Below are 16,907 nucleotides of genomic sequence, written 5' to 3' on the forward strand. Positions count from 1 at the left end.
CCACTTGACAACAAGAAATTTAAACCAAGTTCATCTGTTCCTTGCCAGGTAAGGCTATATCAAGAAGTAAATAATGATACTTTAAAAAATCAGAATATTTCTCAGTTGGTTGCCTCTAGATTCCCTCCATGGCTTATCCCTAAAGCAAAAGTGTGTAACCAAAACTATGGTTAAGAAGAACCTTACTGATGAAATGGCAATGAGTTTATTTTTAAAATCTGATGTAACCCATGATGGTGCGTATAAGATTTATACAGATGGTTTCAAGTCGCGAGAGGGAGTTGGGCTAGCCCTAATTACAGATTCTTATGAGGCTGCAAAGCTACCTCATTTGGCTTCAGTATATACAGCAGAACTTTCTGCCATTAATAGAACATTAGCTATTGTTCATCGCACCTAGAAAAAGAAATTTGTAATATGTTCGGATTCTAAAAGTGTTTTGGAAAGTCTTAATATTTGCAATTCATCACATCCTTTGATTCTCCAAGCTCATGAGTGGGTTTTCGAATTTCTTGCAAACACAAAGCTGTTTCGTTCTGCTGGGTTCCTGCCCATGTAGGGATCAAAGGTAATGAAAAACCTGATAGAGAAGCAAAAAGGGTATGTAATAAAAAAAAATCACTGGATATCCATGAAGTTCCATACATTGATATGAATTCTCCCATTCGAAGCTATATCCGCCACAAATGGCAGGAGCGATGGTCCTCAAACCTCCTTGCCACAAACAAGAAACTGAAGGCAATCAGACCTCATTTGAATTTTTGGCAGTCTTCATTTCATAGAAATAGGAGGACTGAGATTGTTTTAACAAGACTCCGTATTGGTCATTCCCGATTGACACAGCCTTATACTTGAAGGAAGTGAGGCTTCTGTCTGTGCTCGCTGTAACTACCTGTACACAGTTGAGCATGTTCTGGTTTGTTGCCCAATGTATGGTGCTGCCCGAAGGAAATTCGGTCTTTCAGGGAAACTACTTCCTTACATTTTAGGAGGTGATGTTGATGTCAATAACCTTGTAAAATTTTTAAAAGAGATTGATATATATTTTAAAATTTGACTTATTTTACTAATATTTAATGTTACCTTTCACCTGATGCATACAAGTGTATGCACTTTATGCTTTTATTTGTATTTTAATATAAGAATAATTTTATGTATTTTTTATGAAATTTGATTAATTTATTTATTTTCTTTTTAATGAAAAATGGATTTTAAGTTTCATTCCCTTTTGATTATCATCACATTCATTTACATTTCATTAATCATCACGTTATTCATTTCATTCCATTACGGCACTGAATGACCATAATAGGTCCCAGTAAGCGCTTGGCCTTGTCCCTAAATTTCATAATCCATCCATCTAATTTTAAGCAATGGTTCAGTCTTGTAATGTAGGATGCACGAATAGGTGGGGAACGGGAAGCCTACTATGAGATTCAGGGCCTCTGTAACACGGTTTTTTCGCAATAACTTTTTATCCATGCATTTCATAAATATAACGCTTATTCAGAATACATATTATATCTACACATAAATTTTGACTGTATTCTGCATTACGTAGGTTGAATAAATTTGGTACTTATAATGTAAAAGTGACCTTTTTTGAAGACAGGCCAACTTACTCAGAGAAAAGGTTTCGAACGCACTCGTTACGTAACTTTTGACAGCATTTCTTCCCTCTTTCTCGGTGGATGATTTGCTATACGTAACGAAGGCTAAACCTCTGGCAACAATGACATACAAATTTAAATACAAGCAAAGCAGTACACCTTTATGAATTCTGGAACCTCTCCACTGATAATTGTCATAATGAACAAACCAACAAAATATGTTAATAAATACAAAAACACTTCGATTATATTAGTCTAACTCCCAAAATAGGTTTCCTAAGAAATTACAGTCTACTTTATAGGTCACAATCAGATTGACAAGATGTAGGGAATAGTTGGCAATTTTCAAAAACATAGTAGACAAGCTTCATTTGATAACTGCTATATCCAATGTCAAGCAATTTTCATTTATTGGCTATCTACCTATTTACTGAAAAAAAATAGCCTGTACCGTATATTGGCTTTAAACCTTCACCAATAATTATCGTCAGAATGATGACTTCATGAGGCTCCACCCACTTTCGCCTCGTTATAATTCAGGATAACACTGAAGCCTACCATGGGCACTGTTGGATTAGAAAATTTAACATCTGTCTATAAAAACAAATTTCTCGAGTAGTTGTAAGAAGTGCTAAATGATCCTCAAGGATCCTAGCAGTTGGCCTAAACGTTTAATTCATGTACATTACTGCTATACTGTTGCGGCACTACTGCTACAGTAGTATTACTACGCTAGCACTAATACCCCACCCACATCTATGTATCGTTCCGCCATTCATAAAGTCTTTGGGTTTCAAAGCCGTTGGAGTTTGTCTGGTGGATGGGCGGGGCAACATTTCGTCAAAAGGTGTGTTTACCTTGCTTATCTAAAGAATGTTTTTCGACTCTTGGCTCATAATCATCGGCCATGGCGTCGGCTAGATCATTTTTACTCTATAAAAATTAAAACTATCGGGTTTAGGTTATTGATAATGCTGACAAAATTTGTGTGTGGTTCTAAAATATACATATGTCAACTTTCAGCTACATCTGATGCTTTGACAAGGAGCAAAGTCCAAAAAACCGTGTTACAGAGACCCTGAATCTCATAGTAGTATCCTGGCATTGTATTAAGTTGACAAGGAAAAGAGAAATAAGTTGTTGGCAGCCGCTAACTGTCCAACTCATGCAAGGCTCAAAGAGAATTAAGATGAAAGAGAGTAGTGGGATAGAGCACTTAAAAGTTCGTCTGCCAACCATTGCTGAGAGCGACGTTTCAATAATATTTTCCCGCCACTACCAACACACACGGACAGAAGTTTTCATCCATACGTATCTAATTAGTCCTATCTTTCAGTTGTTCATTATGAAATAATATAATCTTCTGCAAATTATTAGAGCATAAAAGTATTTTCTTATTGAAATATTCAGTTTTACATATTTTCGTTGACATCGTTTCGGAAGACTGCTCAAAATGCACGCGATTTCACTACATAGAAAATTTAAAACTTTATTACTCCTCCACATTCCTATGTAATTGTTTATTTTAACCCATATAGCAACAGTAAATACATAAAATTTTAGTTCCATGTTTTTGAGTAAAAAATATCGTTAGACTTCCAGGAGTAACAGATGGGATTCACAGAAAATGGAACGAGATAAAGGACCAATGAATTTCAGACCATTCCACTATTAAGTTGTTTGAAACTGCTGGACTCTGAACCTTTATGGAAAGCAAAATAATATTTATCTTATTCAAATATTTATTGTTACCATGAAATGTTTTTCCCCTCACGGTAAGTGAAGTTAACAGACTAAAACACTTGAATCATAAGCAACTTTGAGAATATTTTTTAAAATTTTGAGAAATTCATATAGAACTACACAAGAATACATATAGAATTTAATAAACAAGAAAGAAGCCTTACCCAGCCATACATGTACAGTGTGCACAAAACACTTGGCAAATTTAAATTAAGTGAGAGCGTCGTCTGCCATGTTCGCTTTTGCCCACCAGCGTACTGCACATGTGCCAGATATGCTTCATTTGTTTACAAACATAATCTCTCCTATTGGCTCAGTGAATATGAAAACTCGATCAATCACTCCCGTGGAAAAAACAAGGTTGTCAATCATGTGACACTTTATAATGATACACCATGACAAACTTCATAATTTTAGCAGAAAACATGTGTGAGATTACTACCATGGTGTTTTAAGATTCTGTTTCTATCTGGACTGTAAGTGCCTTTAAATGTAATCGGTAGTACTCATCTAAAGATAACTTTTTTCTAAGTCAGTCAGCGAGTGGAGGAACTTGAGAACCGGAGAATTTTTTCCCCCGAAATTTCCAGACACAGGACTACAAAGCTGGCAAGGTAACCGCCCACAAGAAGCACAAACATGCCCTGGAATGAAAATATAGTAAAATTACATAAAAAGGCAATAGATGCAATGCTAGTTGGCATGTATTCGTGAAAACCAAGAGATCCCGTGACTGGAAATATCTCCCTGAGACTTGACTTCAAGTTTCTGTAAAGCCGAACAATTGGCTTATTTTGTACATACTGTCCATAACGAAGTGGCATTTCGTGATGAAATTATAATTACCTCATGCTCCTACATAAAAAAAACTGAAAAACTTAATAGGCATGAGAATAAATTACATTGATTCCTTTTAATTTGTGTACAGTGACGAATATCTGATTTACATATTTTAAAAAAAATTTTAATGTTTGTCTGCTGAGATAAAGATATTTATGACATGTAACTCGGTGTTAACTTAACACTAAGTGAAACACCAATGTTCAGGAATCACTGACGTCAGAATCCTTACCCACAGATTCGCCAAAGACAGAGGCTCCATGATAGTGATTTTCGTTGGTGGCTTCTTGCAGGACTTTGCATTAGCAAAGGAATTTTTCAGCCAGTAATCATAAAACCCCCCTTCAACTACAGCTCTTATCCTGCAAAGCAACAAATTTCATTACCGAAAATATGAGAAAAATAAATTCATGTTGAAGAGTAAGACGTTCCCAGTTAGTGTAATGTCCTTAGAATTAGAACATGCTGTTTGAAAATGCTGGTGACTTGTAGTCTCAGTGGTGTTGTAAGTAATGAGAAGCCTTCCCTATGTTAAATGGCTAATATATTTTAACTATGTAACCTGTTGCTAACAGTACTGAGCTCTATTGTATAAACTTTAAAAGCATTACTAAGCAAAACTAAATCATTTAAAGCTTGATCATCATGTAAATAAATTACAATCGGATTAGTCTAAAAAATATGCAGAACTACAGTAGGCACTTACAATTTGTAATATTTTAAATATATCTAAATAACTACAATTGCAAGGAATCTTTCTGAAATTTTGTTAGTCTTATTATTACAAAAGTTTCAGCAGTTTTGCTCAGTAGCACTTAAAATATTCATATCTACATTATATAGGATTTTTATGAAGATAATCTACAATGCCTATTATTATTATTGGGCTGTAAGTAATGAAATATCTTCGTGGTTAAGATTACATGTTGCGTATTTAAACGAATTTTCCATTTTTTATATATTGTCTAAAGTAAGATGTCTACACACACAACACACACATATATCATACATACATACATACATACATACATACATACATACATGGTGTAACATGAGTTTATGCAAATATTTTTGGGAATGAAAGAAAAAGTAATTTTGAGCAGAAATTGTTAAGTAAACTTATGCATTTTAAGGTTTCGTTTGACGATGAGGGAAATTGAATCTCAATACATCAAAGGTAGGCTTATTTATTCATTACACCTATCAAAGATTTCAATTGTATTCTAAAATAATCTCCCTCTCCATCTAAAGTATTCACCAGAACCAGTCATAGACGTAGACCCATCCGTGATTACTGGTTCAACAGTTTTGTGACATGGCGGCAGGACAGAGTGCACTAGAATTCAACAATCACAAATGAATGTTATTACATAAACTTGTGTTACACCCTATATATATATATATATATATATATATATATATATATATATATATATATATATATTAACGTATATATGTGTGTGTGTGTGTGTGTGTGTAATTACACACACACATTATATATATATATATATATATATATATATATATATATATATATATATAATATATACATACCTATATATATATATATATATATATATATATAGGTATATATATACATATTTGTAGGCATTCTTAGTTTAATTTTCCAAGACGGATTTTCCTTGCACTCACCCTTCATTGATAGGACCACGCAGAGGACTGTATTTGGGGACTACCATACAGAACGTCACGGGTAAAAATGTTTCTTTTGACACGTAGAATTTACAGTTTCCTGAAATAATTGCATACATCAGAACCTATTTTTTGTCTATTAAAATATGTATCAACTGAGCATCCTTATGTATGCAGAATAATTAACCATAGAATGAACATCCTTATGCAGTGCCATTCGTTTACAGTTCTCAAACTTACCTTTATCCATATAATCCTCAGTAAGGAACATTTTCATCATTAGAAGAGGATATAATAAAACGTAGTCTCCACGTGATACCAATTCATTGACAGTCATCTCGTACTCTGCTGCTGGAATAAATCTGATTTTCCCGCGTTTTCCAGCTTCAGCTACTTCGTAGAATATGCCTGAATCCACATTCTGATGACGAATCAGTGTTTCCCACTTAACTATTATAATGTCTTGATACTCCCCCCAAAAGTAAGGGGAAATGCATTGCAATAATTGTTATCAAAAGCTACTTTAAAATGTTTTTGTTACTATTGTTTTTAAAACTGCAATTAAAGTTAAAACCATTTTTATCAGTAAAAAGAAGTGGTCAACTCGACTGATAGAGAAGGGAATGGCTCTTACCGACAGATACTGCGCATATGCAGTATTAGCAACCCAGAGCATCTTGACTTTGGCATCATCCAAGACATCTCTAACATACTGATAAGGTTCTCTTACATGGCGCACTGCAAGTAATGTTATCAAGTTCGAGCTATAGCATTGAAGAAGGATCATGATGCACAACAACCAACTGCCAAGTAATACTTTTTCCCATCCACTATCTGGTGGTACCACAATATCTGGAAAAAATATGTTTATTAACTGATTGAAGTTGATATTAGCCTAAAAAGGATGTTTTGTACTTTAATTCCTCATTTATTTATAAAAGTCCAAAAGAATATTGGTTATGTTTTAAATATTTTATTTAAAGAACAAGTGCTTGTAGTCTGTGCCATAGGACCTGATATATAAGCAAAACTGTTCAGGTTCATGAAAACTTGTTCTAGTCATAGACACTAGATACATCTGAATTCCATTTTCTTATCTACATAATACACCAAGACACTTTATTATGACATACCGTAGATTTAATGTTTTTTTATAACATCCCAAGGGACTAGGAAGACATGAAAAGTATTCTAGCAGTAGCTCAGGCAATGCTTGGCGTCAAAGAAAGTTTTTAAAGACGATTGTAATGTTTGAGATCTATTTATTCTATAAAGACATTAGCATTATATAGTAAGCGCGTACACACTGTCCAATAATGTCCACGGCATCGGAAGAGAAGGGCAGTAAATTTCTGTAATGAGCTTCATACTGAAAAATTTGAAAATGGAAATAGGTAATGTTAATTCAGAATTAACTTTTATTAAGAACATAGTCTTCAGCTAGCAAAATTTAATGTTTTGGCTTATCCCTTTAAATACTAGCATCCCGAAATTATGTTACCACTATGTTCAATATTTTCTAATACTAACTATGACTTTTTGAAATTAATTTTCACGTTTTTTGGTAACTTGAGTGATTGCCGATTAACCTACCCCACACTCATCTATTGCGATCAGTTTGATGTAAGTTAACTTGAATAAGAGATGGGAAACATACCTTGTTGCAGGAATGCTTGGATGTACGTGGTTGGAGACAGCTTTGACAGGGACAAACCAGTGTGTCGGTCGATGCGTCTGATGACAACAGCAACAGTAAATATGAGAATTAGTGTCCCAAACGTTGCTGCCCATATCGACGGTGATAAGGGCATGAGGAATCCCCAAGGGTCCACCTCCACGTTGCCTCTCCTTCCAAGAATCTGTCCGTAGTCCACTACCAACTGGTTCGTGTAGTCGATAACTCTCGATCTGATGTACGATATCCCAAAGGGGCCCAGGGCAAAGTCAACTTCCTGAAGGCATAGGTTAACAGTCCATGATGAAAAGCACTTAAAGGATTTCACATTAGACCTGTAATAATTTTCCATGTAAAGGATTTCACATTAGACCTGTAATAATTTTCCATGTCTTACATAGGTACTGAGTTTGTATACATGACACATGTATGAGGAGCTGTGCATACTATGCACAGTCTACTTCCATAGATATAGGCAAAAGTATGTGCACTAAGAGGTTCTGGGGCATTTTGTAAAAGAAAAAAAAAGTTTGAGTTTAGTTAACAAAACAAAACATTTACATAAGGGAACTGGTCTCACCTTCTTGAGAATCATTCCGATAATTCCATTCCAAGTACCGTTTGGGAAGAGGAAGCCCCAGGAACCATCAGAGGATTGAACCAAGCTGTACCTGCCAAACACGCCAGATAGGTACACCTGTATTGCCTCAGTTTAATAATACACCCAAAAGTGTAGAGTGAATGACTTGTCTCCAATAAAAGCAAAATCTTACTCACGTGAAGTTGATGTTCGTTGCTAATATCTGAAGTAACATTATCATTGGTCCTGAAAATAAGAACTCTCTTCCACGGCCACTTTCTTTGACTACCTCTTGGATCTCTAAGTGTGGAAGCAATTTATTTCCTGCCACGATCATCTCGGCACCGTCCCTTAACCTGTTGGAAAGCTTCTTGTTACATTAGAGGGTTTGTACGTGCGTGTGGAACAATAAAGAAAATATTTCTCATATCAAGCAATTCTGAAAAAAAATCGAAAAAGACTGACTCCATATTAGCAAGAGAATGGCTGCATGCTAATTGAAATTCACAAATATTTAATAGCTGTAAGTGAATGAAGAGTTTACAGCACTGTGATGTAAAAAGGAAAAAAAAATCTGTACTTCAGAATTGTTCAAGGTACAAGAGATTTCCGAGAGCTTTCGTCTAAAAAAAATAAATTTACGACTGTGAACAAATATACACACATTTGCAATTTTTCATCTCTTTTAAATGGAACTATGACAGCATAATTTACTTACATCACACCCTCGTTTAATAATATATGGTAACAATGTAACGGTATTTTTTGCCATAATCATTATGCCCAATTCGCAATGCTGAGCGATGTTTCCTGAATCTTAAAAAATATTGTCTAACGTTTTCTTCTTTACCAGAAAGTTCACTGTAACATCATTCTTCGTTAGTGAAATATGCTGATGGATACCAATCCTTTGCAATGCTGTTTTATTGAACGTTCATTTCCAAGCAGTAGATATTCTATCCTTTGACAATATCTTCTGTGTTGTAAATGTATTTTTACATAATTATATTAACTTTCTTACATAGTCACAGCTAAGAGTTACAAATAACTATATTCCGTTTTCTGTATTATGCTTCGCAAAATTCTTAGTATTATAAATACGTTGATTAATTTTACTTAGCATTTTAAATTTGATTACTTTCACCGATACTAGTAGATTGATTTGATAAATATATAGGTTCAACTGTTTTTCAAATTAGTAAAGAAATTAATTTAGGAAGCAAAGGGCAGGAAGTTATTTTAGGGGGGGGAGGGCGCTCTGTAGATTCTAGAATCAGGCGAGACGCACATGTACACATGTCAACCTAGACTTCAAAGTACAGTTGCGTAGTGTAGAGTTATTAAACATGATAACATGAAGACCTTTGGTTCTTATGCCCCATTTTCCGTGTTTTACCTATGAGTTTACCATTGTTCGATAAGATGCAGTTTACATTTTACTTGCTTGTTTTGAAGTGATATTGAAGCTTATGAGAATTGACTGGGCAAAGGCTTAGACTGAACAATTTTACATATACGTACATAATGACATGGGCGTTATATTATAGTACTATTTAAGTCAAAATTAGGCCTGCCTGCATATTTACCATTAAATTTGGTTCTTACTTTACCTTGAATTTACCTTAACCTGGTGAAACCTAATTGAATTCCTGACCTAACTGACTTGCCTAGAACTTACCATTGATGCCTTTACCCCTTCTCACCTGTTGTATGGCTACTGGTCAAACTCTGTACCCACTACCATAGACAGGGATTAGCTGAATGACCCAGGTTTTGACCTTGACCACAAACAATGCAATGAGAGGTTCAAGTTCATATCTCAGGTAATAATACCTTCCAAGAACAGTGGGAGAAGGAATACTTACAGTCTTGAAGAGATAGACACCATTTCAGTGGTGACCCAACCCGACTTTTCCAAACTAAAATTAAAGTAGCAGATCTGGTGGTGGTGGTAATGCATAATGACACCCCTCGCTGCATGTGGAAATTGGCAGGGTCACTCAGCTGATACCCAGCTCTAATGGACTGGTCAGAGTTGTGAAGTTACAGACCAGGAATGGAGACACAACTAGGGCAGTTTACGAACTTTATCCACTGGAAGTCTCTAAACTAGATGGTAGATGTTGTGGAACAAAATTTAGAAGACAGTCAAAATCTGAACGCTATCAAGCAGAAGAAACTAGACCAAAGAGAAGAGCTGCCACCAACTCAAAGTGATCCTTGCAACAGTTGATTAATGTTAAGCTATTTAATCTAACAGAAAACTCTGTGGTTTGTGGTTTTCTCCCAGGAGGATTCTGTAAATTTTTTTTGTACATAATAATATTAACTTAGTTATTTAGTACTGCTAAGAGTTACAAGTAAATATACTCCATTTTCTTTAGTGTGCTTAGCAAAATACTTAGCATTTTTAAATATTTTAATTAATTTTACTTAACATTTAAAATTTTATTACGCTCACCAGTACTACTAGATTGATTTTATAAATACAGAGATTCAACTTTTTTTCTTTTAAATTAGTAAAGAAATTAATTTAGGGAGCAAAGGGCAGGAGGTTTTTATTATCTATAGATTCTAGAATCAGGCGAGACGCACATGCACACATGTCAACATAGACTTCAAAGTGCAGTTGCTTAGTGTAGTGTTGTAAAGCTTGAAAACACGAAGACCTTTGGTTCTTATGGCCCCTTTGTTTTACCTATCCTAACCCCATATCCTTTCCAAATCGTTATCTTTAACAAAAAAATTTGAAGTGGCTATCTGTATCCCTTGTCGCCGGAACACGTGATGGTAAGTAGCATAAATTTTATCAACGTAAAAATTTAATTCCAGGAACACTAGAAGTCATTGGTTTTACGAACTATATAGATAGGATTTAAGTTAGTGTATTTAATATCAGTATGTTTAAGCTTTTGGCTAACTTTAAGGTAGGTCGATATACGATTCCTAGGATAGGTTCCCATTGTCTTGGGCAATCAATTCGTGTTTACCATTACCAATTTTCGATAGGAAGCAGTTTACATTTTACTTGTTTGTTTAAAAGTAATATTGAAGCTAATGAGAATTAACTGGGCAAAGGCTTAGACTTAAAAATTTTACATAGATTTTGCTTGCATTGCATTTACCATATTTTCTACCAAAGTCTCATTTTATGTTCTTATTCCCACACTGGATTTCTCCATTCTTAAGGCTTCATCTTACGCTGCACAAAACCATTTCTTTCTATACCGTGAACATGGCTATAAGGAATGCTTAAAATTCCTGCCAATCACTAGCTGGAATAAGGGATTACATTAGAATAATTACTTCCCGAGACTGCTGGCCAGTCTGTCATATCAGTATATCGTGTACTGAATTGTTAAAACTTATAAGTTACACTCAAATTGACGAAATTCTCATTAAGAAATCAGACAAAATTGGTCATATTCGGTGAAAACTTAGATCCCTAAGACGATCTGTGTTTAAAAAAGACTAAATCTCTTAGAAATAGAACAAAATGTCCTTACTTCTTGAATTTGTTTGGGAAGAGTTGTTGGTCCTCGTACACATCCAACCCGGTCGACTCTTTCCAAACCGCAGAGAGAACGACTCGATGGCTGTATGGCAAATACATATAGACACCGCACCTCCGTGAATTCTTCGTCAACTCCATAACCATGGCATTGGAGACAGAAAGAGATTTCCGGAGGTGATGAAGTTCACGAAGCGACAAACGAGTCACGATCAGGAGTCTTGTGGGCCAGATGAGGACATTGTTACCAACAGCCCCCTCGACGATGTTGCTCAAGTTTTTCTGGTCGTCACTCACGGCAATCAACGTCATACATCTCGATGATCTACGAACCTTCGTAGGTGATAAAGGAATTATTTTTCTCATGTGCAAACAATATATATAGTGGGTAGGATGATGCGACAAAGAAGTCCATGGTATATTTCATAGAGGGCCAGACCAGGAATACGATTAGATGATTATTTTCAAAAGTTTATTCCGACGTTTTGTAAATAATATTTACATCTGGGATTTCTGCCAAAAAATAAGAAAAACATATATTGTAAAGCTTGACATAAAATGAAAATAAAGGTCAGTTGAAAGTCAGATGACAAGTAAAACATTAAAATGTGCGATACACAGACAAATAAGAAACGAGATTGCACAATACGAAAAGAAAGGTAAAACACTAAACACTAATGAAAGCGAACTGACATACTGGTACAAAGAACAGAATAGAACTTGAAATAGTAACAACGCAAGGGGAAGGAGAGGGAGAGAAAGAAATGAAAACAAGACAAAAACAACTGGGTAGAGCTGGACTGTGTGTTTAATTGAGGAACTAGCAGTTTAATCTTAAGTGTTTCAAGTATAAATAAATTAGTTTGGTTGTTAGCGTGCTTTGAAAACTGTTTATTAAGTATTTTATTAAGGACTTTATGAAATACCTTTTCCGGAAAGCAATTTTTACCCAAGTAATCTAAAAGGAAAAGGATCTCCTCATGAAACAGATTCCAGTTTGAGGCGAGAGAAAGCGGCCTGTGAACCAATTTATAATCAGAGTTTAGTTTAAAGTTGCAAAGACAAAAGCTAAAATAACTCGAACCCAGTCCAGTGAAAGTCCTTTTTTTTATGAAAACAGAGGTACTAAAAGCATCATTAATTCTCCTAACCAAAACATCTAAAAAAGGTAGTCGGTCACCCTGCTCGCTTTCAAGAATAAACTTAATATTATGATGGCATGAATTAATAAATTCTAAAAATAACTCTAGTGAAAATCGTGTTTGAGGAGCGAAGGTGTCATCCACATAACTCACATAAAAGAGTGGTCTAAAAGAAAGGGGACAGTGATCGAGCATGCGCTCCTCCAGGGAGCACATGAAAATATTCGAGAAGATAAGGCCAAGGGGAGACCCCATAGCCACGCCGTCTACTTGTCTATAGAGATTTCCATTGAAAACAATGGCCGTGTCCAGCACTGCCATTCTAACAAGGTTTTAAAAAGGGCACGATTAAAACCACAAAACTTAGTGTCGGGATCTGAAAATAATTTATCCCAAATAATTCCGATAATTTCGCTCACAAGTACGTTTGTAAAAAGGGATTCGACATCGAAACTGACCATGTAGAGATCGAGTCCTGAGTGAGAATTTGGTCCTTAAATTGTTTTGAATTGTTTAGTGTGTACCTGTTCCGAGTAAGTGGAACTAAAATCTTTGCTAATTTATAGTTTGCTGTATTATATGAAGCCAGTATAGGGAGAAGGGGAATTCTGATTAATGAATTTTGGGCAACCCATAAAGAATACCAAAGGACGATCCCGTAGTAAAAAGTTCTTGCTAGGTGTCTTCATTAATTAACTTTTCATTCTTAAGCTGGCGTAGAAATCTGTTAATCATATATATATATATATATATATATATATATATATATATATATATATATATGCGCAAAATTGTTCGTAATGAGGGCATATTGAACTTAATAAACAAAAAACACTACTGGATTTGAAAAAATTAGGTGGCTTTTTATAACTGTCTGGATTCTTATACAGTGAACTACAGAGTTGAACTTAAGGTGTAGAATATTCAGTAATACCATTATATTCATGTAATATAGCTAATTAGGCCTAGTAAATAAGACCATAGATTAGGTGGGTGTGAAAATAGATTTATTTGTTTGAAAGTATTTACAGTATTTATCCATCGTTTAATACTTGCGACCTTTGAAAATGCTCAGTAGTTAAATGACTGACATGGAGTTAGGAAATAATTGCATATGAATATGATAAACGTAATAAATTGTGTGTGTGTGTATGTGGTTTTTATATACGTTTTAGATTAAAGAAAAAATACCTTATCAATGGAGGTAAGTGTATCAGATGACAGAGAAGGCACCCCATCTCCATGAGGCACGGCCGACATTTCGAAAACTGAAGTACTGGATTCCATGCCGGTGTTCGTAATGATCTGAAGAAACCAAAGACGGAACAGTGAGGGTTTCGGTTAGAGACGTCGTTTACGATTTAAATTTTCTGTTCTTATTAAATTTTCTTGTCACTGTGATTTAGTCATTGCTCTGGTTAACTCGTAAGTTTGTGTTCCATATTTGAACGTGACTATATTCCGTATAAATAAGATGATGGAAATGAAAAAGAAATGCTGCAAGGAATAATGTCTACATTACTCAGTAAATCAGTTTTTAATGACCATGTAGCATGGGCAGTGTCGTAGCTGACATTCCATTGGGGGTGAGGGGTGGGTGGCTAGGTGGAACCAAGAGTTTTGTTTGTGGGGGTGGGGAAAAAAATTTCATCAAACTATGTAATGTACCAATTCTGTAATAAGTCAAAATACACTATTCTCGAATGTATATCTCCTTGTGAATAAGGAAAATAATACTATTAGTAATTATTAAACTAATGTTTAAAATTATAAAGCTAAATTTTCAATCAATTTTCAGGTCTTACTGCATTCAAATGTATCAAATACTGTAATGTAAATTTCCTCATAACCTTGTATTCAAGACTAACCTAATTTTTTATCAAGTTTCAACTTTCAACTATGGTTATAATATCTTTGTCATGTAAATCTATCAAAATATAGCCTGTCATCAATAAAAGAAAAGACTTCTGACCCTCCAAAATTTCAACTTATCCCATTCCCTCCACTTGGAAATTAATACTTAGCAGCAATAGCAAATTGCATTGCACTTATTCAAAACTGTGACTGTCATTTCAGTCACTTTCTACACAAGTTGATAACATTACGGTGGATCAAAATAACATCATCAAACGTCATTTGTGTTGAAAACCTATAACCATATCCATTCATTTCTCAGCTCTATATAAATTGTAAAGTAACAATAACCCAAACAATGAATTAGATATATAGCATAACTAAATAAAATCCGATATTCTCAGCTAAAACATTCCAATGGCATGTAAATGGATGAAATAGAGAATATTAATGCCATTAGAATGGATCATATCCGATCAAAATAATATCAGCTGCAGCACGTGTCAATGTGTTTAAAAGAAAACGACATTCACGTCCCATATACTATATATATATATATATATATATATATATATATATATATATATAGATATATATATATATATATATATATATATATCTATCTATATATATATATATATATATGTGTGTGTGTATATATATGTATATATATATATATATATATATATATATATATATATATATATATATATATATATATATGAGTACAAGCCGTACGCGTAACAGGGAACAACATAAGGTGATTAAGAAAATGCCAAAAGTTTAGCTACTAAGGGAATTTCAACTTGGTTGTGGGGTTGGGGGGTGCCGGTGGCATAGCGACACCACTGAGCAAGGGTTAAATATGTTACTGGTAAGAGACTCTCCTTCAAAATAATATTATTTAAATAAAAAGTATTATTTTGTTTACTGTTTTTTCTTTATTTGTGATTTTCTTGTTTTCTCTTTTTTTCATATGTGAGTAATCTGCTTTTTGTTTACCTCGCAAGTCAGTGGCTCTTCAGTTGTCTGCCATGTTTATTTGGTTATTTTTTATAATATTAATAATGATATTGTAGATGCAGGACAACCAATAATTTCGCTGTTTATTGGTAGTATAACACATCCACTAAATCTCTGGAAGTATTGGCCACACTCTGTGAGTGAGGATATTATTTATCAAGGAAACCTTGCAACAATAAATCTGGGTTAGTCTGTGACTTTATAGGCCACGTCTCGATTTCAGTTGATGATAAACCAAATCATAAACTTTCAAACTGTTATTTGTGGATAACATCTTTCATCAAATAGTGTTTTATGTTCATGAACACAGTAAAAACCAAATATTGCCAGTTTTTTGTTGATAGACAGCATACCTTAAAAGCTATGGCGCGATTCAACACAAGTGATCTTTCCTTACCCAGTGAAGAGAATCGGAATGCGTCGTCCCATCTGTGACGTAAGCTAAAGAACATCCCGGAAGCCAGGACTCTCGAAGCACAGCTATTGTCGCAAATCGAGATTCCCATAGAGTATCTGGGTTTCCTGAAATGCAATATCATTAAGATTATTAAGCTTATTATTTGTGTTTAATAAACTTTCTTATCACTTGTTAAAAGAACTTGCATGGAAGTAAATCCCAGTGAAAACAATTATGCTGATTATAAGAAGTTAAACTATTGTTCCTTGGACTTAAGCCAAGAATTTACTTGACAACGACAGACGTAGTTTGACTTCCAAGTCGCAAATTCCTGAGTTGTATGTTAGTATTGCACCAGCCTGTTATTTTTTTATTTTTTTTTTTTTTGCCATACGCCTAGGTTAGGATAGGTTAGTTTACTTGTATAGTAATTTGGGTGTGGGAAACATATTGAGATTAATTACAGGAAAATTCTATGGTTTGTTTTTAAGATATGGCATCCCATTTTTTCCAGAGAGAGGTCTTGGTACTCTGGTATCATCTGGGGAAAAGGCTTCTGAGCCAGTGTTTACTTACTTGGTAAGCCGATTCGGTGAGAGTAAACAATATGTGAAGGGCAGAAAAATACCATCAGTACTACGGCTACAAATAAGCTTAGATGAGAGCTCCTTTTCAGCAGAGCCATTGTCCAGGATTCCTCAGCAGCACTGTAAAAAGATTACTGTGTTAGTGAATAAGTTAATTTCATACTATCTTGTTTAAGTTTAAGGTGTAGCAAACTCATTACTACAGAAGTAGCGCTTAAGTACCTCATAACAAATATTTTATTTTATCCGTAACTTTTTCACCATTAAGCCGTTTCCCCTCCCTATAAGGGGC

At 34.6% G+C, this 16,907-nt stretch overlaps 1 protein-coding gene across 1 annotated transcript; it reads right to left on the reverse strand.

Moving 5' to 3' along the window:
* Positions 1-3,334: 3,334 nt before the first annotated feature.
* Positions 3,335-12,252, reverse strand: LOC135212995 (glutamate receptor ionotropic, kainate 2-like). The gene is made up of 9 exons (XM_064246776.1): positions 11,608-12,252; positions 8,299-8,457; positions 8,102-8,192; positions 7,504-7,798; positions 6,481-6,698; positions 6,087-6,267; positions 5,847-5,946; positions 4,426-4,555; positions 3,335-3,997 (listed from the first exon to the last, which is right to left on the reverse strand). The coding sequence occupies exons 1-9, from the start codon at positions 11,976-11,978 to the stop codon at positions 3,890-3,892; spliced, it is 1,653 nt and encodes a 550-aa protein (XP_064102846.1). The 5' UTR covers positions 11,979-12,252; the 3' UTR covers positions 3,335-3,889.
* Positions 12,253-16,907: the final 4,655 nt, after the last annotated feature.

Source organism: Macrobrachium nipponense, chromosome 19 (genome assembly GCF_015104395.2).
Source record: "Macrobrachium nipponense isolate FS-2020 chromosome 19, ASM1510439v2, whole genome shotgun sequence".
Taxonomy (NCBI): Eukaryota; Metazoa; Arthropoda; class Malacostraca; order Decapoda; family Palaemonidae; genus Macrobrachium; species Macrobrachium nipponense.